This window comes from Procambarus clarkii, chromosome 1 (genome assembly GCF_040958095.1).
Source record: "Procambarus clarkii isolate CNS0578487 chromosome 1, FALCON_Pclarkii_2.0, whole genome shotgun sequence".
NCBI classification, from domain to species: domain Eukaryota; kingdom Metazoa; phylum Arthropoda; class Malacostraca; order Decapoda; family Cambaridae; genus Procambarus; species Procambarus clarkii.
Window position 1 is genome coordinate 23,703,112 of NC_091150.1, and position 21,438 is coordinate 23,724,549.

At 48.7% G+C, this 21,438-nt stretch overlaps 1 protein-coding gene across 2 annotated transcripts in view; it reads right to left on the reverse strand.

Moving 5' to 3' along the window:
- Mms19 (MMS19 nucleotide excision repair protein) overlaps positions 1 to 21,438 on the reverse strand; it is a 231,306-nt gene that overhangs the window by 23,977 nt on the left and 185,891 nt on the right. For both annotated transcript variants that reach the window (XM_069322871.1, XM_069322820.1), the window contains exons 16-17: positions 18,244 to 18,356; positions 15 to 171 (exon numbers count right to left, since the gene is read on the reverse strand). In XM_069322871.1, the coding sequence (XP_069178972.1) occupies positions 15 to 171; positions 18,244 to 18,356 (270 nt within the window). The remainder of the gene's footprint in view (positions 1 to 14; positions 172 to 18,243; positions 18,357 to 21,438) is intronic.

The window sequence follows — 21,438 nt, forward strand, 5'->3', positions numbered from 1 at the left end:
TACTTCACACTCACCTTCTTAATGTGAGTGTTAAGAATGAGGTACGGCAACGATGACAAGAGTGAGGAGAGTGCCAGCAGGGCATTGTGTTTGCTGCTGTCCTCATTAGCATCAAACATGTTGACCAGCGGAGTCACCACACCTTCAAAATATCTCTGCTTATAGAGCAATCTGAAAATTAAATAAAAGAAAAAATATAATTCATACCACACACACATTTGTGCTGATATTCAACACACACAATACTAACCACAATAGCATGATATATCAATGAGAAAACTTTGGAACAATATGGTTGTGGGTGTGTCTGGGGAGGCCAAAGGCATGAGTTGGGGCCCACTGTATTGCTCTAAAAAATTTCTCATTTCCAAAATAGATACAATATAATGATAGCAGAGTGTTTAAGATTGTCAAGTGTGGTAAACAATTGTACGAGTTCAAAATGTTAAAATGTTTGGCATCTGTTCTATACAAACTGAAACAATGGATGAATAAAGAAAGAGCACACAGAAGGATGAAGAATGGTTTAACATGTTTTATATTAAAGTAAACACATTTAAATACAGCAGATATTTCATCTGAAGAAAGTACTGTATTCTCAAATAGGTAATAGCAACCAAAAGCATGGTATATATGACATAGTACCAAGGAACATAAGAGTGTGAACTTGTTGGAACAAACAATATACTGAGGAGTAGCCCTTTGTTGCTCCCTGAAGCTACAATGCTGATACAGTGCCATACTACAAAGTGCCCTCAGTTGCAGAGGTCTCTTAGGCCTACCAGGGACCACGAGCCAGAACCTGTTCCCCTTTTAAAAGGCACAGAGAGCAGTGGCACTATGATAGTAAGTAATTATCAAAAGAAGGCACCAAGCTGGGAAGGCTATGTAGCACCATCAAATGTGCAGGACTAATCAGAGGGCGCTAAATATCACCAAGGATGCCAATACGAGAACAGAAACGCATAAGGCGAACGATATCAAAAGTATCTGAGTCACCAAGAATACTATCGAGGGACAAGCGACTGCGAGGAGACAGGTCGGAAAACAAGACACACACGCTCGTCCTGAAAGTCAGGATATTCAACAAGGACATGCACAACCGTAAGAGGGACAATGCAATTTAGACTTTGGGGGTGGTTGAAGGAGCAGGGCGGTGCTCCATCAAGTGACCATGAGTTAAGCGAGTATGGCCAATACGCAACCTCGCCAGAGCCGTTTCCCATCGCCGGTTACGGTGGAAGGAGGATGGCCACGAGGACACACAACGCTTAAGAGTACACTAGTTTATTACCAGTAACAGAAGACCAACAAGCCTGCCAACGGGTAAGGACTGGAGGAATGGGTAACCAGGTAAAAGTCGGAATAAGGAATACCTGTACGAGAGATGGGACAAGAGCGGACAGCTTCCCTGGCGGCAGCATTCCGCACTGCTCATTTAAAGAGACACCAATATGGCTGAGAACCCAACGAAACTCATGTGACTGAAATTTACTGTGAACAAGAAACAGCCAATGCTGGATCTCGACAACCTACTAGATGAACCTGGATTAAAGGACCCGAGAGCCATGAGGGCACTACGAGAGTCAACAACAACTACAAAGGAAGGACTGACAACGAGAAAACAGGAGACGGAAGAGCATAGAGAACAGCATAAAGTTACTCTGTGAAGATGCTAGTTTCTGGAGGTAAGCGACACATATAAGTGCAATCAGGAAAAACAACAGAGTAGCCTACACCATCCACAGACTTAGACCCATCAGTGAAGACGAAAACGGAGCGGAAGTGAGAAGAAAAGTGCTCAAGGAAAGGCGTTTTAGAACCGTAGGAGGGGTAAAAGCTTTAGTGATGCGGGTTAAGTTTGTACAAAACTGCGGAAGAGGGACTCTCCACAGAGGCAAAGAAGGAACAACACGAGGAGAAATATTAGAAATACAAACTGAAAGAGAATCCTGTAGGCTGAGATAACCGGACAGAAAGAGGGAGGTGGTGAAGAGGAACAGGAACCGCAGGAGGGGTAAAAGTTAAAGCACGACAGAGGCGAGAGGAAGGATGTTGCAAGGACCGCGCAAGATAGCGAAGACAGTAGCGATCACGGCGGTCCTGGAGAGATAGGAAGCCAGTGTCATCATACAAGCTGAGGACAGGAGTCGAACGAAAGGCATCAGAACTGAGGCGCAACCCAGTATGGTGCAAAGCATCAAGATGGCAAAGAGCAGAAGGAGAAGCAGACGAGTAAGCAGGGCAACCATAATCGAGCTTAGACAAGACGAGAGAGAAATGTAATGCGAGTAGAGTGCGCCTATCCAATCCCCAAGAAGTATGGGACAATACTTGAAGGAGGGGTAAAGACCCTAAAGCATTCAACAGGATCTTAGAGGTAAGAGATATGGGGCGACCAAGACAAATGAGTGTCAAAAATCAACCCCAAAAGCTTAGCAGAATCCTTGTACACAATGGGGTGGCCATAAATGGCACTATGATAAAATGTCAGTGAATTTTAATCATGTACAGTCACCACCAGGGAAGTACCCACAAAGTCAGTGAAACAAACAAACCACTGCTGGTTATAAGGAAATATCAATGCCTCAAAATAGCAAAAGAACTCCCCCAACAATGTAAACAAACGATCAAAAATTTGCGTAACTAGCACACCTCCCTTCCTTCCTCATTTAGGGGTCAGCTGGCTGCTCCATCCACAGTTCTTGTGGATGGTGGCTAGTGTTCAGCTGTCACTCTGGTTCCTGTTTCCTGCTTCAGCTAAGTGGTGTTTTTTTGCCTTTGTGACTGTTCCAATACACATTTGTGCTGCGTGAGCCAGGAGTATAGGGCGCTTGAAGCTGCATGTGCACAGGGTTTTCTTATGTATGCTTCCTAGTGCTGCCCTTGTGCTGCTTTGTGCGTGTGGTGGTCCTTGCACTTGGTAAGATTGTTTCAGTAGGAGCCCCATTGACTCCCTGTAGCTATCATCACCTGATTAAGTGCCATACTACCTAGTGTCACCAGTTGCAGAGTTCTTTATGCCTACCGGGGACCATGAGCCAGAACCTGGCCCCCTCAGAAGAGGCTCAGGGAGTGATGGCCTATGATCACTTTACATTTAAAGGTTATCTTTGCCATCACCAAGGAAGGCACCTAGAAAGATAGGCAAATCAAGACAAACCACTGTCTGGATTAAAAAAAAAAAAATAAAGCCCCCAAATTGTCAAAACAACTCTCCTAAATAGAAAAAGAAGCAACCAAAACTTAGTGAAATTAGCTCTCTGCTAGTTAGCTCTACCTGTCCCCTTGTTCGGGGGAGGTGGGGCCCGTCCTGGAAAGGCTGGACCGACCGGCTTTAGTTCTTTACTGATGTGCAACACCACAACCTGGTGGTTGTGTGTTCCTCTGGCTTTTCTGTCCCGTTTTTTGAGTGGTATTTTCTTGCCTTTTCGTCAGTGTTTTATACGAGAGTGTGTGAGCCAAGAGTAATAGTGTGCTGTTTTATACGAGAGTGAGCCAGGAGTAATAGTGTGCCGGAGCTGCACGAGCTCAGGGTTTCCTTACCTGCGAGCTCTGCGAGTACTACCCTTGCGCAGTCATGGTTGTCTTCCCTGTGGCATTCGGGAAACATTCCCTAGGGACGTTCAGGAAATGCTCCCTGGAGTGTTCGGGAAAGGGCTCCCTGGGGCATTCAGGAAAATGCTCCCTGTAGGTGGCCTCACTTGGGGTGGTCCTTGCCCTTGAGGTAAGCCAAGGGTCTAGTGCTTTTCTGTCTTACCTGGGGTTTGGGAGTGTTTATGGTTGGTGTGGTGCATTGTGTTTCCACAGCCTGCAGTTTACCAAGCTGCAAATGCACGCACAGATGTGTCTCTCAGACTGCTTGTTCGCCATGGTTTACTCTTGGTGTTTTATTTTATGATTTCTTTGTGTTTTTGTTATTTTGCTCAGGGATTCTGCCTTTCACTTTATTAGGCCTGCCTAGGGTGTGTGCGGTGGAACCACCTTGACTTTTCCTTAGGCTTCAGGGGGTCTGGTTGCCTGCATCGACAGGAAATACTGGTGTCGTGGACCCCCCCCAGTGTCTGGGCTTCCTGCAGGGCTCATTCACCTTGCAGGCCTTAGAAAACCCCCGCAAGCTCGGTTGTTATATGGATATCTGATCAGAGCAAGGCTCTTGCTTTGTGTGAATTTGATGGTTGTTCATCCCCAGTGCCACTCAGTGACGTTCATACTCTTTGCCTCCACCATGCTGCTTGTTGGGTCGGCAACACCTATGACCCAGATTCATCAGGGATTTGTCCCCCCCCCTCCCCCCTGTGTTCCTCCTCACCCCATTCTTCTGTGGAGGCTCAGAAGTATCAATTAACACATGCTTTGCATTGCCGGTTTGCAGACCTGCAATGCTTTAGGTTGTGGCTGCCCTGGATCTGCCCTGTTTGTGTTTCAGGAACTCAGAATTGGGGGTGTTGGTCGACACAACCTTGGTTCCATCTGCACCCCCTCTGTCCCTCCCTGGTGGGCTTCGTTCGCTCATATCCGTTACCCATGCTTCCAGCTCTGAAGCGTCTGAGGGTTTTGGACTCGGGGGTTGCCCTTTCCAATTCAAGTGTCTACGTCTGCCTTCCTTAACCACCACACTGTACAGAGCGCCTTGAGGCTCTATATCGGGGGTGCACTAGAGCTCCTCAGGGCACTCATGGGTATAGCATAAGATTCAAAACTCCTGCAGCTACATGGGTTTCACATCAGCTTCCTCAGGGCTCTGGTAAACAGTGGCCATTTTTGTTTAAAATTGTTGGCAACATTCCCGGGTGTGAGAGCCTCAGTACTGACGCAGCAGCCATGGGTGGCGCACGCATGAGCTAACAGCACTGCTGTTCAGCTTGAGACCACAGCATCACCACCCCGGGCCGCGGGGACACTAAGCCCCGGAAGCACCTCAAGGTAATCACCTAAAAATGTCAAAACATATATGTAACTGGTATTATTTAGCCATGATAGTATTACAGAAGAGCCTGACTGTGATAAAGACTATGTACAATGTTCAGATATCAGTGAACACAATGCTGTTCAAGATATTCACATCACTAGCCACAGTACACAGTCTTTATTTGGTCCATCTAAGAATCTTGAAACGAATTCTTGTTTCTTTATAAAATAAACTTGTGGAAAATTATTCAATTACAGGATTTAGTGACCAGGATTCTGATGATAACAGGATTGTGGTGATAATTAGCAATGTGCATAGTATGGTTCGAGGAGTAATCTTGTTGAGGGAGGGAGGGAAGTAGCGTTAGCTGGCTGGTGTGTGGCAGCCACTCTTGTCTGCACTCATCATACCAGCTTAGTGGCTCGCTGTGGTGAACACAAATGTAGATACTTATATATAACGTGTGTATATAGTGTAATAATAGCAAAAGGAGTATGTTGGGAGGGGCCATTTTGGTGAGGGAGGTGATGTCATTTGCTGGCGTCGTCTGTTGGCTGGTGAGTGACTTGTCATACAATGTATGGTGGCCACTATGTTGTTTGGACACCATTCCAGCTTAGTTGTACATTTATGATGAACAAAATATGTAGTTACTTATATATAAAATATGTGTAAGTAGTGTAATAAAAACAATAACAGTATGGTGGGAGGAGGAATGTTGGTGAGTGGGTATTGAGGGAGGGAGGGAGTCAGCCAGCAGTCTGCAAGCTGTTGTGTTGCAGTCACTCTTGTTGTTTTGACTCGCCATACCAACTTAGTGATTTGTTATGGTGAACACATATGTAGATTGGAATATACAATGTGTGTGCATATATAGTGTAATAACAGCAAAAACACTGATTGATCGTAGAATATAATATACCTGTCACACATATGAGCTTCATAATTTTGAGAATAGTGATGTTCCACACATTGAACTATATAAATTCTATAAATTGCAAACTTTTGAATAATATTACAGCAAAAAACCAGAGAAGAAACAAATGAGAAACATCAAAATAATTGTTACATATTATATTTGTGGCAACTGCTGCCCCACGGGGTGGTGGGGTCGACTGACCCCGAGCGCTCCATTGCTCAGCGCCCATAATTTGGTCAACTTCCCAGCTCCATCACAGCTAAAGTATGTCACTTACAATTTTTTTTTTTAGTTTCCTGTGATCAAAAACTGAATTTTAACAATATAAGAAGAGAAGAAAATATTTTGCAAAGAATTTATTTTCGGCGCACAGCGGGAATGTCATATTTTAAGGTCGCGCAGCATGGTGGTTCCTGACTCTTCTTTCAGCTCTTCCCTTATGTCTTCTGCTATTTCCTGTGGACTCTATTGTTCAGTTTTTGTCAGCGGCTTCCGACTTGTTGTGTGTTCAAAGGGGGCTGGTCTTGTCGGTCTTCTCAGAGGGGGTAGGGCCAAGGCTTTGCCTGCTTTTGGTCGAGGTGGGTCATCTATGGTGCCTGCGGCTGGGTCTGACGCATCCCCCCCCCTTCCTAGCTTCTTAGGCTGGTAGGCACCATGCTCACTGTGTTCAGAGGGTTGGATCCTGTGGTCTGCATCAGCCCTTTTATGGGTCGCCCCTTTGATGTGGAGGCTCACGCTTGATCTCATGATGTGTGGGTGTTTCAGGTTGTGTCGCACAGTCTGTTGTGGTATTGAGTGGCCCCTACATCTGCAGGGGTTGGGGGTGGGGGGTTGGATATGATGGGGCAGGCCTCTTCTCCTTCCCTCCATCGAGTCATCTTGGAGTGGGTGCGTTTGGGAGTGGTCGAAGTGACCTCGTCTCTTCTGTGGATTTCCTTCCTTTTTCCGGTCCTGAAACGGACAACATGGATCTTCGGTACATTCTGGGTGTGTCCCATCTGAACTGATTGTATCATTGCCCTTCTTTTCAGATGACTACATTATCTCAAGTCCGTCTTGTACTCGAGCCAGGTGCTCGGATGATTTCCCTGGACCTCAAGGATGCCTATTGGCATGTCCCTATACATCTGTAGTTCATAGATTGGTTAGGTTTTGTGGTGGGATGACAGGCTTACCACTTCCGGGCTCTCCCATTAGGGCTGAATCTGGCACCACTCATTCTTACGTGCTTGGCTCGGGTATTGGTGGCCTGTCTTTGTTTGTTAGGTCTGAAGGTGTTGGTCTACCTCAATGACTTACTGGTAGCCAGGGATCTGGTTCTTTCCCAGATTGCCGGGTTTGGGTTCTTGGTGAACTGGCGGAAGTCCCAGTTGGTTCCATCCCAGGTTTGGACTTGATTGGACCTGACTTGGGATTCTCGGTTGGTGTCACTTTCCCTGCCTCCTGTGGCCTTGCTCCGACTGCAGTCTTGCCGCCTGTTGCTGTTGAGGGGACCCCCTGGTTACTCGATAGATGTTTGAGCAGCTGTGCGGGAGTCTGAACTTTGCCTTTCTGGTTTACCCTTTGGGCAGGATTTGGCTTTGAAGGATGTTCTGGTTCCTTTGAGGAAGCCTCTTTCACTGCTCTTGCAATCGCTGGGTTCAGCCTCCGGTGTCCCTGCACCGGTTATTGTGTCACCGGCTTCCTCTTTGGGTGTTTCGGGGTTCGGTGTTAAGCATCTTCCTCCTCCATCGCGTAATGTGTTCATGGATGCCTAGGCTGAGTTAGGGCTTTGTGGCCAGTGCTCACCAGTCAGGCTAGGGTCATTGGCTTTCACTTTGTTAGGCTCACAGCATGGTGCAGACTTTGGATTGATGTGACAGGCACTGCATAGAGTTCGGATTCCTCTGAGCTCAGTGATCCAGCTCCAATCGGATTGTTCCCCCATGGTTCATTGTCTCAACTGGAGGGGGGTGGGGGTATCTCTTTGGTCCGTACCTCTTTGGGGCTGGTCGCTTTGGATAGCTTTTCTGGCATGTCATCAGGGTTTGCGTATCTGTGCCGTTCATGTTCATGGAGTGTCCAACATCTTGGCCGACAGTCCCTCATTTCTTTCCTGTTTCCATGGAATGGACCGTAGACGTCGATTTGTTCCTCTGGCTTTGCCAGACATTCGGACACCCAGACCCCGACCTCTAATTGACAGCGTGGTGTCGGGGTCTGTCTTTTTACGCGGCTCTATTTTCCAACTGCGAGGTCCTTGAGGTGGATGTCTTTCGGCTGGACTGGTCAAGGTGAGGGTGCATTTACCTCTATCCCCTGGTTTGGCTGTTGCTCTGGGTGCTGGCTTGGCTGGAGTCTTAAAAAGGGTGAGTTATTCTTTTGGCTCCTTGGTGGCCAGCCCAACCTTGGTTTCAGACACTGCTTGCTCAGTGTCCGATCTCAGATGTCATTCTGCGGCTCCACCTCTATCAGAAGGTCTGGCGAGTTATGAATCTTGCTGGATAGGCTTACTCTTCCCCCTTTCACGTCTGGACTTTTGGACATGTGTTTATCACCATACCATCGGTTCACTCTTTTTTTTCTTCCCCTCGGTTTACTGTGGCCCCTTCAGTCCGGAATTGTTTTTGGAAGACTTTATTTTTTATTTCATATGCCTCTGGTTGTCGGGTGGGTGAGCTTGACCTAAGTCCTAGGCTTGAGTAGTTGGCCTAGTTGACCTAGGTTTCTCTAGGCCAAGTACTGACCGTCCCAAAGATGTAACCCACAACAGTTGCCAAATTCTTAGGTACCGATTTGCTGCAAAGTGATCAGATGCATCAGGTGAAAGGAAACATTCCAAACTTTCTTTGACCTGCCCAGGAATCGAACCTGGGATCCTCGATAGTGACAAAAAAAACAGTGTTGAGTGTAATGAAACACCATTTTCTGGGCGAGACCCAGAGGCTCCCCGGGGGAAGGGGGGAGCCCCAGACCTCCCACGCTGGCTACCCACCCATCAGTTCTGAGGCTGGATGTCAAAACACGCGAAAAACCACCGACCGGAGGGAGGGAGGGTTGCTGGGGAGCCTCCGGGTCTCACCCAGAAAATGGCGTTTCATTACATTCAACGCTGGTTTTCTGGGGGGGGGGAGCCCTGTCGGCTCCCCGGAGCTAACTACCCACAGAGGAGGGTCAAAGGGATGGAACCGGGAGGCGGACACCACGCACCCCCCACGGAAGCGAGACAACTGGCAGCAAATGCCAAGCCAAGGTGCCAAAGGCCCGAAAAGTCCCGGGAACAACACGAGAACAACGAGCAGCAAGGCCCCCGTACGAACACCAAAGAGCCATGCCTGAATGACCGCAAGGACACGTTGCTCAGACGGCAGCGAGAGCAGCGAAGCCACGAACGCCACGGGCATGAGGGAAGAACACAGGCAGCTTAGTCGCAAGAACACGGCTGACAACCCAGGACACCACCACCCGCGAACCGGGAAGAACAGAACCGGGAAGAACAGAAATCAACGCAAAATGCACCCCGGACACAGATGCCGTGGCATCTGTGTCCGGCGGAGGGCCGCCACTGAACACAAAACTCGACACACCCCCAGCCCGACCAACCAAGAACCAACAAACCAAGGACCCCTCCAGAACGCAGCAGCCCCACCCCGCGCCAGAAAAGATGGAGACTGCTGCAACCGAACAGCCAAAAACCGAAGGAGCAAGAAAACTCAGTGACCCGACCCCCCGAGGCAAACGCCAAAAGGAAAAAAGAGCCGACGAAAAAAACAAACCGGAACCGAACGGGCACTACCAACCGAGGAGAAGACAGAGCACGCTGACCAGAGACCAGGACGGTGGAAGCGGCGCATGAACAGGCCTGAGGTGAAACAACGCACAAGACAGCTTACTAACGGTGCAGAAGCAACACCAAGACCGAAAGCAAGTCTAAGCGGCTCTGCCAGCGCCGCACGAAAAGAGGCGACAGTATGTGGCAAGACGACGGCCCCCAACCCCCACCAGAAAACCAAGCCGACGCTAACAAGTGCAGCCACCTAAGAAGGGACAGGAAAAGGAAGGACCGCCAAAATACCCCATACTGCCGCCAAGAGAAGTACGCAGGTGGGACACCTACAACGAAGCCACCTGACAACCAACCGGAGGCGAGACCGCGAGGCAGAACGCAAGCAGCCCCGACAAGGTCCCTCCGAGCCCAGGAAAAGGTGGAGCCGCGGGAAGATCTCGGGCGCGACCACCGAAATCCAGGCGGCACAAAGAGATGGAACGTCTGCTGAACAGAAAACTCCCCAAAGCAAGCAAGCCCGCCAGGAGTTCAGAAATGACTGGACCGACGCGAGACATCGCAAGACCCCGAAAAGCCAACCGCCAGGAAAGCCAGGAAAACGAAGAAGGCGGAAGGGTTACAGCCAGAAACAGTACCCGAAACCAAGGGGTACAAGCAACTGCAACAGACCGAGACAAAGAAGCACACCACAGGACACAGGCTGAAAAACGCCCAAGAAGCCAAGGAACGCACGCAGAACACCCCTGCGGCAGAGGAGGAAACAAGGGAACGCACAAGGAAAAGAAGTGGTGGAAACCCCCCCCCCCCACACAGCAGCAAGTGCAGGCAAAACCTACCAAAGGAGATGCCAGGAAAACGACTGGGGAGAGGCAGGATGAAAGAGCTGAAGCACAAAACCCCAGGAAACAACCAGGGGTGGACAATCAGGCAGGGACAGAAAAACTCCACACACAGGAGAGGGCCAAGCCAGGGACCCGAAGACCACGAAAAACAACAAGCAAACCCCCACACGCAAACCCTAGGCACAAAACAGCAGCAAAGTGCCACACCACAACCGGACACAGGAACAAGGACACGCCACCGCGAAACACGGTACCAATGCACACGTGCAGCAGCAGCAGGCACCACCGCAACATGCAACATGAAAATAGCAACTCACTTCTGCAAAGGCAGAGAAAGGAGCAGGCAGACTCCAGACAGGGTCAACGGAGACACGACAGAACACAGCAGGCCCAGAAACCTGCACACCAGGCGACCGACGGCGGAGAACACGCTCGATACCTGCTGGATGGGGTACCGGGAGCTCATGTACACCCCAAGCCGACCTGAGGCTAGGCTAGACTGGCCAGAGGATGGCCCACCAGGCAGCTGCTTGGAGTGGCCCGCAGGCCCACATATCCCCCACAACCAGGATGGGCCAGAACTTCTATTCGAAAACAGGCTAGTGTGCCCCGGAAGTCCATGGACATACCGGCAATATGGCGTATGCTTGCAAGTAGGTCGTATAACAACCACAGACCTCTGATGGTGGTACAGTGTTCCCCGATTGTGCCTATAGCACCACTGCACTCCACTGGTACTATCCCGCAAGTTCATCCAGATAGGCGGGACCCAAGAGCCAGAGCTCAACCTTGCAAGCACAACCAGGAGAGCCCTACCAGGTGAGAACATAACCAACACCACAACCCACACACCTCATAACACGAAAAAAGGTGGGTCCCCCTGAATGACTAGCATGGGTGGACATGCTCATGAGTGGGACTGGAAGGGTTGAAAAAAGGGACAGTCACTGGTGTGCGAACGGTCACAGTCGTACAGAAATATACCTAAAGAAAGACAGGTATATAAATATTTCCTCACCCAGCGCCCGGCCAAAAGAAGCCAGACCGCAGAAACTCACCTGTTGAACGGAGGCACGAACGCGACACAACCCAACAGTGCCCAGAAGATCCTGGGAGCACCGCCAGGTGAAGAAGCCAGAGCCGGACACGCAGGAGAGCAGGGTAGAGGCAAAGGAGGCGGCCCACACCCATGACACAGGGAAAACCTCTGCATCCACCCCCACAGCTGGAAACCAGGACACCCCCGGAGCGAAGGGGCACATACCGCAGCAAGGGAGAAGAGCGAGAGGCAAAGCACCTGAGAAAAAAGGGCGCAAAACACCAGCACTGAAGATTGCATACACCAACATAGATGGAGTGAGATCGAAGATACTGGAGTTAAGTGATGTAATACAGCTGCAGACACCAGACATTGTTGCACTCACGGAGACAAAACTTGAAGATGTAATTTTAAATGAGGTCATATTCCCAAGGGGCTACTCAATTTGGAGACGGGACAGAAAAATTAGGAAAGGCGGTGGCGTTGCTGTGCTGGTAAAAGAACACCTAAAGGTGAAGGAAATAATGACTGCCAATCCACAAGAAGTTGACATAATAGCACTAGAGATCTGCTATGAGGATGATAAACTAATGATGATAAATGCATATAGTCCACCGCCAAGCAGCACATGGTCAAAGGAGGAGCTAGATAGTAAACGTGAAGGTCTTATAACAATAATGAGAGAGATTATAGCGAGAGCGGATAACGATAGATCACGACTGTTGATAGTCGGTGACTTCAACTTGAAATCCATAGACTGGGAAGCATATGAAGCTAAAACAGAAGATTTTTGGACCTGTAAATTTGTAGACCTCATCCTGGAAACATTCTTGTATCAACATGTTAAACAAGCTACGAGGATGAGGGAAGGGGACGTTCCCTCCATGCTAGATTTGATATTTACCAGGAAGGAGGAAGAGATATTTGACATTCAGTACCTTCCTCCCTTGGGTAAAAGTGACCATGTCTTTTTGGGAATAAAGTATGCAATGCGTTATAAGCTGGAAGAAAATAAGGAGGTTGAAGCAGTTGAAAAACCAGACTTCAGGAGAGGACATTATGGTGACCTTAGAAATTTTTTTAGTGAGTATAATTGGACAGACTTGATGCTAGGCAAGGAAGTGAATGAGATGTATGGCAAGTTTTGTGAAATATATGATAAAGGCACAAAAAAATTTATACCAAAACAGAGATGCAGAACTAGGAAACAGGATTGGTTCAATAGAAATTGCGAGAGGGCTAGAGACCGAAAGACACAAAAATGGAATCAATACAGGAAGAGGCCGAACCCCCAAACATACCAGCGATACAAAGATGCGAGAAACAACTACACGGCAGTGAGGAGAGAGGCAGAAAGAAATTTTGAAAAAGGGATTGCGGACAAATGTAAAACAGAACCAGGTCTATTCTATAAATTCATAAACAACAAATTGCAGGTAAAGGATAATATTCAGAGGTTGAAAATGGGAAATAGATTCACGGAAGATGAAAAGGAAATGTGTGAAACACTAAACAAAAAGTTCCAAAGTGTGTTTGTACAAAATGAAATCTTTAGGGAACCAGATACAATAAGAATTCCAGAGAACAACATAGAACACATAGAGGTGTCTAGAGACGAAGTGGAAAAAATGCTCAAGGAGCTCGGAAAGAACAAAGCAGCTGGCCCAGATGGCGTTTCACCATGGGTTCTGAGAGAATGTGCATCTGAGCTCAGCATTCCACTTCACCTGATCTTTCAGGCATCCCTGTGTACAGGAATCGTAGCAGACGGGTGGAAACAGGCTAACATAGTTCCAATCTACAAAAGTGGCAGCAGGGAAGACCCCCTCAATTATAGACCTGTATCATTGACAAGTGTAATAGTGAAAGTATTGGAAAAACTAATCAAAACTAAATGGGTAGAACACCTAGAGAGAAATGATATAATATCAGACAGACAGTATGGTTTTCGATCTGGAAGATCCTGTGTATCGAATTTACTCAGTTTCTATGATCGAGCCACAGAGATATTACAGGAAAGAGATGGTTGGGTTGACTGCATCTATCTGGACCTAAAAAAGGCTTTCGACAGAGTTCCACATAAGAGGTTGTTCTGGAAACTGGAAAATATTGGAGGGGTGACAGGTAAGCTTCTATCATGGATGAAAAATTTTCTGACTGATAGAAAAATGAGGGCAGTAATCAGAGGCAATGTATCAGAATGGAGAAATGTCACAAGTGGAGTACCACAGGGTTCAGTTCTTGCACCAGTGATGTTTATTGTGTACATAAATGATCTACCAGCTGGTATACAGAATTATATGAACATGTTTGCTGATGATGCTAAGATAATAGGAAGGATAAGAAATTTAGATGACTGTCATGCCCTTCAAGAAGACCTGGACAAAATAAGTATATGGAGCACCACTTGGCAAATGGAATTTAATGTTAATAAATGTCATGTTATGGAATGTGGAATAGAACATAGACCCCACACAACCTATATATTATGTGAGAAATCTTTAAAGAATTCTGATAAAGAAAGAGATCTAGGAGTGGTTCTAGATAGAAAACTATCACCTGAGGACCACATAAAGAATATTGTGCAAGGAGCCTATGCTATGCTTTCTAACTTCAGAATTGCATTTAAATACATGGATGGCGATATACTAAAGAAATTGTTCATGACTTTTGTTAGGCCAAAGCTAGAATATGCAGCTGTTGTGTGGTGCCCATATCTTAAGAAGCACATCAACAAACTGGAAAAGGTGCAAAGACATGCTACTAAGTGGCTCCCAGAACTGAAGGGCAAGAGCTATGAGGAGAGGTTAGAAGCATTAAATATGCCAAAACTAGAAGACAGAAGAAAAAGAGGTGATATGATCACTACATACAAAATAGTTACAGGAATTGATAAAATCGACAGGGAAGACTTCCTGAGACCTGGAATTTCAAGAACAAGAGGTCATAGATTTAAACTAGCTAAACACAGATGCCGAAGAAATATAAGAAAATTCACCTTCGCAAATAGAGTGGTAGACGGTTGGAACAAGTTAAGTGAGAAGGTGGTGGAGGCCAAGACCGTCAGTAGTTTCAAAGCATTATATGACAAAGAGTGCTGGGAAGACGGGACACCACGAGCGTAGCTCTCATCCTGTAACTACACTTAGGTAATTACACTTAGGTAATTACACCACCCACCCCAAAACAAACTCCACGGCGCATGCGCAGGACACGCTGGCCGAACCGCACAACCCGCACTGTGGGAAGGCGCCAACCAGGACTACTGCACCAGAAAAGTAGCCAAAAGAGGAAGCAGGAACAACAAAACCGGCCAACGAAGCGAAGACAGAGCCCAAAAGGGTACCCAACCGAGCCATAAGTAGCCCAACAGGTCGACAAGTAGTCCAACCGGGCCACAAGTAGCCCAACAAGGCGACAAGTAGCCCAACCGGGCTATTGGCCACAAGCAGCCCAACCGGGCTACAAGTAGCCCAAAACGGCGACCCGGACGAGGAGCCGACAGACGTTCCAATAATGCGGGAAATAGCGAAATCCTTCCTGAACCCTCGAGAACACAGAAGCCAACACTAGTCTCGAAGGCACACAAAGGCGCAGGCGCACCCGAGACCAGAAGTCACGTAGAACCCCAAGAACAGGGAAACATGACGAAGACACCGTCCCAAAAAGGGGGGGAGGAAGCATCCACCCACAGGACGGAACCAACCGACTCAAAGGCCAAGGAACCGAGCCCGGGGAGGGGCCGACACCCAACAACACGTACAGTGAGTGGGAAGGAAAGACCCCACTCCGCGTAACCACAAGCCCCACCTAGAGGGGAAGAAAAACCCCCACGGGGTCCTACTAGGCCAAGGTCCCCCAAGTCAGCCCCTCCCCAGCCCTGGGAACCTACACGACAGGCCCCAGGGCCGAGCCGTCCCCCTAAAGCCCCGGCCGTACCAGGAAACCGGGGCAGCCGCGAAAACACTAAGGAAGGGACCCCACTGGCAGACTCTTACAACACGGCTGGAGGAACAGGCTCAAATGCCCCCGTCACTACCCCGGAAGGGGAATTCCCTGAGACTGCTCGAGTCTCAACACCATCAAACCCCGCCCCGAACCTACAGACGGTAAGGAACCGGATGCAGGCAGGAAGGGGGATCCAGGGAAAAGACAAGGGGGCGTGGATGGAACCAAAGCAACCAACACCCCCAAGTCCCAACACTAACCAAAACGGGGCAGCCCCGGGGCTCCCGGGGAGCAAACAACGAGAGCGTTGCCACCACCAAGGCTCAAAGTGCAATGCCCCTGCTGCCCCAACCCGTTCTCGCAAATTCGTAAAGTCAATATTGACTTATTAACTACGTGCATAGGTGATATACTAAACATAATAGATACCCTTAGAAAGATTCATAGAAAACACCGACCTTACCTAACCTTGTTAGTATCTTAAGATAAGCATCTTATTGCTTCGTAATTACAATTATTACTTAACCTATACCTATTATAGGTTAGGTAATAATTGTAATTACGAAGCTATAAGATGCTTATCTTAAGATACTAACAAGGTTAGGTAAGGTCGGTGTTTTCTATGAATCTTTCTAAGGGTATCTATTATGTTTAGTATATCACCTATGCACGTAGTTAATAAGTCAATATTGACTTTACGAATTTGCGAGAACGGGTTGGCTGCCCACACCCGCTTAGTCAGCACAACTGGGTAACCGAGCCACAACGAGCAACCAAACTCGCAGGACTCCGGGTCGAAGGTGTCACCAACCCCACAGGCAGCAGACGGAGGCAAAACAGAGAGTCACTCAGAGACAAAGGGTGAGAGCAACCCTCAAACTCGCTGGAAGCGAGGGGGGACTCTGGGGTCACATCCATCGGACCCGCGCGCCCCCAGGGGTTTCCCAGGGTCCCGAGCGTTTACTATAAGAGGACTCACGCACAGGTAATCCCAGGCAGGGTACTGCTAACCGGCGCCCAAAGCTACCAAACAACTTTCTAAGAGCTGAACCCCCGGGACGTGTACACTCACGGGAACCTAGCAGGGGATACCACCAGAAAATACTCAGAACACAAGGGACTCAAGGGGCAAGAACAAAGGCAGACCCCCCCCCATCAGGAAGAGAAACAAAAAGAAAAAGAAAACCCTGCAAGAGGACATCGTACCCCCAAGCGGAACAGAGCCTGCCGCCATGATTGGTAAAGACAAGCTGCACAGTACCCTGTGCCCCACCAGTGCAAAAACTGCCCCTTACTCTAAGGCGAACAAGGGAGACAGAACACCCGAGCACACAAAGAGCGGCCGAAAACCAAGCAGTAAACGGCCAAGCAGGGGCAGGACCCAAGGAACTTGTAGAAGGTGGCCCCAAGCCCCAAGGGCAGTACTTACAGGGCACCTTGGGAAGGGAACCCTAGGCGCATGCAGCCCGAGTACTGGAGAATCACTCCCGGCTCACGCACCACCTAGAAGACAGACACCACACTCTAGGTAGAGTGCTGAAACAACTACTGGAGCCGGAGCACATAACCGGTGCCTATAGCATCAGCCGAAGAACTGATGGGTGGATAGCCGGCGTGGGAGGTCTGGGGCTCCCCCTTCCTCCTCCCAGGGAGGGGGGAGCTGCGCAGACAGCGGCGCAGGTGACGTGTGACGTCATACTAGTTTGCTTGTTTTCTATTGGCGAGTTCTATCCACTAGTTCGGCTTTAGGTAGCAATTTTAACCAGAATAGGGGTTTGTTTTGGAATGCTTACCTTTCTGGATGCTTGACCCGGTCGATGGCAGACATAGAATGCTTCCAACCACACGGGGGTTTCTATAGGCCATTGCTCCCCTTGCCTCTCTGAGGGGGCCAGGTTCTGGCTGTGGTCCCTGATAGGTCCCTAGAACTCCATACACATGACTGATGCCAAAGTCTGACATTAGCATATCAGCCTGGTAAAAGCTCCGGGGAGCCTCCGGGTCTCACCCAGAAAATGTAGACTATTGTCCTGTAGAGTACTCTCCTGGAACTTCTGAGCACTTATGACTCAGAAGTGACACTTTCCATATTTTTCCTGCCGTCAATGTCAGAGTATCGTCCTGCCTTCAGTACCCTGATAGAGCTCATCTTACAAGGCAGCCAAATATGAGAATCAGGAATATTGGATAGAGTTACACATTTACCAATATCATATAAGTAAATGTTGACCAAACCACACACTAGAAAGTGAAGGGATGACGACGTTTTGGTCCATCCTGGGACCATTCTCAAGTCTCACAATTGACTTGAGAATGGTCCAGGACGGACCGAAACGTCGTCGTCCCTTCACTTTCTAGTGTGTGTTTGGTCAACATATTTCAGCCACGTTATTGTGACTCATCGTCTGCATGTAAGTAAATGCTTTTTATTTCTGCATGCAGGTTTCTTGTGGTGCAGCAGGTATTGAAGGATATTTGAACTGTGTGATGAAACAAACATTTAATAATAAAAATATTGCAACATACACCAACCCCACATCAACTTGTGCTAAGTTGGTGTGGGGTTGGTGCATACTTAGTGAATATTGGTGTCAGGTGCCTAAGTGTTAAAATGAACATCACAGTTTTCAAACTCATGAAAAACAGAAATTTTTGTTGCCCAGGTTAGATCCAGCCCATGTAATAAAAGTTAAAACCACTTTGGTTAACTCACAAATGTTCAGACTTTGCCTATTAATGATTTGAGGCCATCTGTAACTTGCAATTCATAACTAAAGTATATTTACGATGAACATTATTAAATAAAAAGTGCAATACCTTATATTAGCAAAGGTGTCTGTTCTCAAAGCATATTCATGATCCTTGAGGATAACTTCAAAGCTGTGGGCAGCATCTAATCCAAGGTTTGGATCACAAAGTAATTTCTGCACCTGTTGAAAATTAAATAAAGACTATAAATGGAAGAGAAATACAGTAGTAAATAATGTTTGAGGGCCTTACATGCATTAATGATTATGAGTGTCTCAATTAACCATTTTGGTGATAGAATTTAGGAATACAGTGGTACCTCGGAATACGAGAGTCCCTGTATATGAGTTCTTCGGAATACGAGCAGGATTTGCTCGGAAAATTTGCATCGGAATACGAGGGTTGCCTCGGAGGGCGAGGGTGTTGATACGCGTACAGGCTGACCTAGAGCGTGATGGCACGGCGATCGCCCCTCAGTTTACCAGTGCCTCGCGCCGAGTGACTATCCCGCCTGAATTCTTCACCAGGATTTTCAGTGTTTTGTTGGATCTTTGGCCATTTGACCATAAAAGTTGTTATAATATATATCTCACCACGGATCCCAAGAAAGCCAGTTGTAAGGATCAAGGCAAGAAAGCGCATGTGAGGATGACAATAGAAGAAAAACAAGAGATCATTCTGAAGCATGAAAATGGTACATGTGTTGTGGAACTGTGTAGGCAGTACAACAAAGCCACGTCAACGATATGCATTATAATTAGCAAGAAAACCAGCGTTGAATGTAATGAAACGCCATTTTCTGGGTGAGCCCCGGAGGCTTCCTGGAGCTTATTGGGCTAATGTATGTTATATTAGACCGGGACATTAGCTAAGGAGTTCAGACCTACCAGGGACCAGCGCCAGAACCTGGCCCCTTCAGAGAGGTTTCAGGGAGCAATGGCCCTGGAAAACTCCCTTGTGGTTGGGGTTTTCCTTATTTGCCTTCGACCGGGGTTAGGCACCCAGAAAGGTAGGCATAACAAAACAAACCCCACATGGTAAAAAACCAGCGTTGAATGTAATGAAACGCCATTTTCTGGGTGAGACCCGGAGGCTCCCCGGAGCTTTACCAGGCTGATATGCTAATGTCAGACTTTGGCATCAGTCATGTGTATGGAGTTCTAGGGACTATCGGGGACCACGGCCAAAACCTGGCCCCCTCAGAGAGGCAAGGGGAGCAATGGCCTATAGAAACCTCCGTGTGGTTGGAAGCATTCTATGTCTGCCATCGACTGGGTCAAGCATCCAGAAAGGTAAGCATTCCAAAACAAACCCCTATTCTGGTGAAAATTGCTACCTAAAGACGAACTAGTGGATAGAACTCCTCAACAGAAAACAAGCAAACTAGTATGACGCCGGCTACCCACCCATCAATTCTGAGGCTGGATGTCAAAACACGCGAAAAACCGCCAACCGGAGGGAGGGAGGGTTGCCGGGGAGCCTCCAGGTATCACCCAGAAAATGGCATTTCATTACATTCAACGCTGGTTTACTGGGGGAAGCCCCGTCGGCTCCCTGGAGCTAACTACCCACAGAGGAAGGTCAAAGGGACGGAACCAGGAGGCGGACACCATGCACCCCCCCACGGAAGCGAGACAACCGGCAGCAAACACCAACCCAAGGCGCCACAGGCCCGAAAAGTCCCGGGAAAAACATGAAAACAACGAGCAGCAAGGCCCCTGTACGAACACCAAAGAACCATGCCGGAAAGACCGCAAGGACACATCGCCAAAGACGGCAGCGAAAGCAGCGAAGCCACGAACGCCACGGGCATGAGGGAAGAACACAGGCAGCTTAGCCGCAAGAACACGGCTGACAACCCGGGACACCAACACCCGCCGGGAAGAACAGAACCGGATCAACACAAAATGGCTCCGGACACAGACGCCGTGGCACCCAAGCAACAGCGGAGGGCCGCCACTGAACACAAAACACGACACCCCCCCCCGGCCCGACCAACAAAGCACCAACAAACCATGGACCCCTCCAGAACACAGCAGCCCCACCCCACGCCAAAAAAGATGGAGACTACTGCCACCGAACAACCAAAACACTAAAACCGAAGGAGCAAGAAAACTCAGCGACCCGACCCCCAGAGGCAAATGCCAAAAGGAAAAAAAGAGCCGACGAAAAAACAAACCGGAACCGAACGGGCACTACCAACCGAGGAGAACACAGAGCACGCTGACCAGAGACCAGGACAGTGGAAGCGGCGCACGAACAGGCCGGAGGTGAAACGACGCACGAGACAGCTTACTAATGGTGCAGAAGCAACACCAAGACCGAAAGCAAGCTGAAGCGGCTCCGCCAGCGCCGCACGAAAAGAGGCGACAGTATGTGGCAAGACGACGGCCCCCAACCCCCACCAGAAAACCAAGCCGACGCTAACAAGTGCAACCACCTAAGAAGGGACAGGAAAAGGAAGGACCGCCAAAATACCCCATACTGCCGCCAAGAGAAGTACGCAGGTGGGACACCTACCACAAAGTCACCCGACCACCAACCGGAGGCGAGACTGCGAGGCAAAACGTAAGCAGGCTCGACAAGGCCCCCCCGAGCCCAGGAAAAGGCGGAGCCGCGGGAAGATCTCGGGAGCGACCACCGAAACCCAGGTGGCACAAAGAGATGGAACGTCTGCTGAATAAAAAACTCCCCAAAGCAAGCAAGCCCGCCAGGAGTTCAGAACGACGGGTCCGACGCGAGACATGGCAAGACCCCGAAAAACCAACCGGCAGGGCAAGCTAGGAAACCAAAGAAGGTGGAAGGGTTGCCACCAGAAACAGTACCCGAACCAAAGGGTACGAGCAACTACAACAGACCGAGACAAAGAAGCACACCACAGGACACAGGCTAAAAAACGCCCAAGAAGCCAAGGAACACACGCAGAACACCCCTGTGGCAGAGAAGGAAACAAGAGAACGCACAAGAAAATGAAGCGGTGGAAACCGACCACGCCCCCCAACATAGCAGCAAGTGCAGGCAAAACCGACCAAAGGAGATGCCAGGAAAACGACTGGGGAGAGGCAGGATGAAAGAGCTGAAGCACAAAACCCCAGGAAACAACCAGGGGTGGACAATCAGACAGGGACAGAAAAACCCCACACACATGAGAGGGCCAAACCAGGGACCCGAAGACCACGAAAAACAACAAGCAAACCCCCGTACGCAAACCCCAGGCACAAAACAGCAGCAAAGTGCCACACCACAACCGGACACAGGAACATG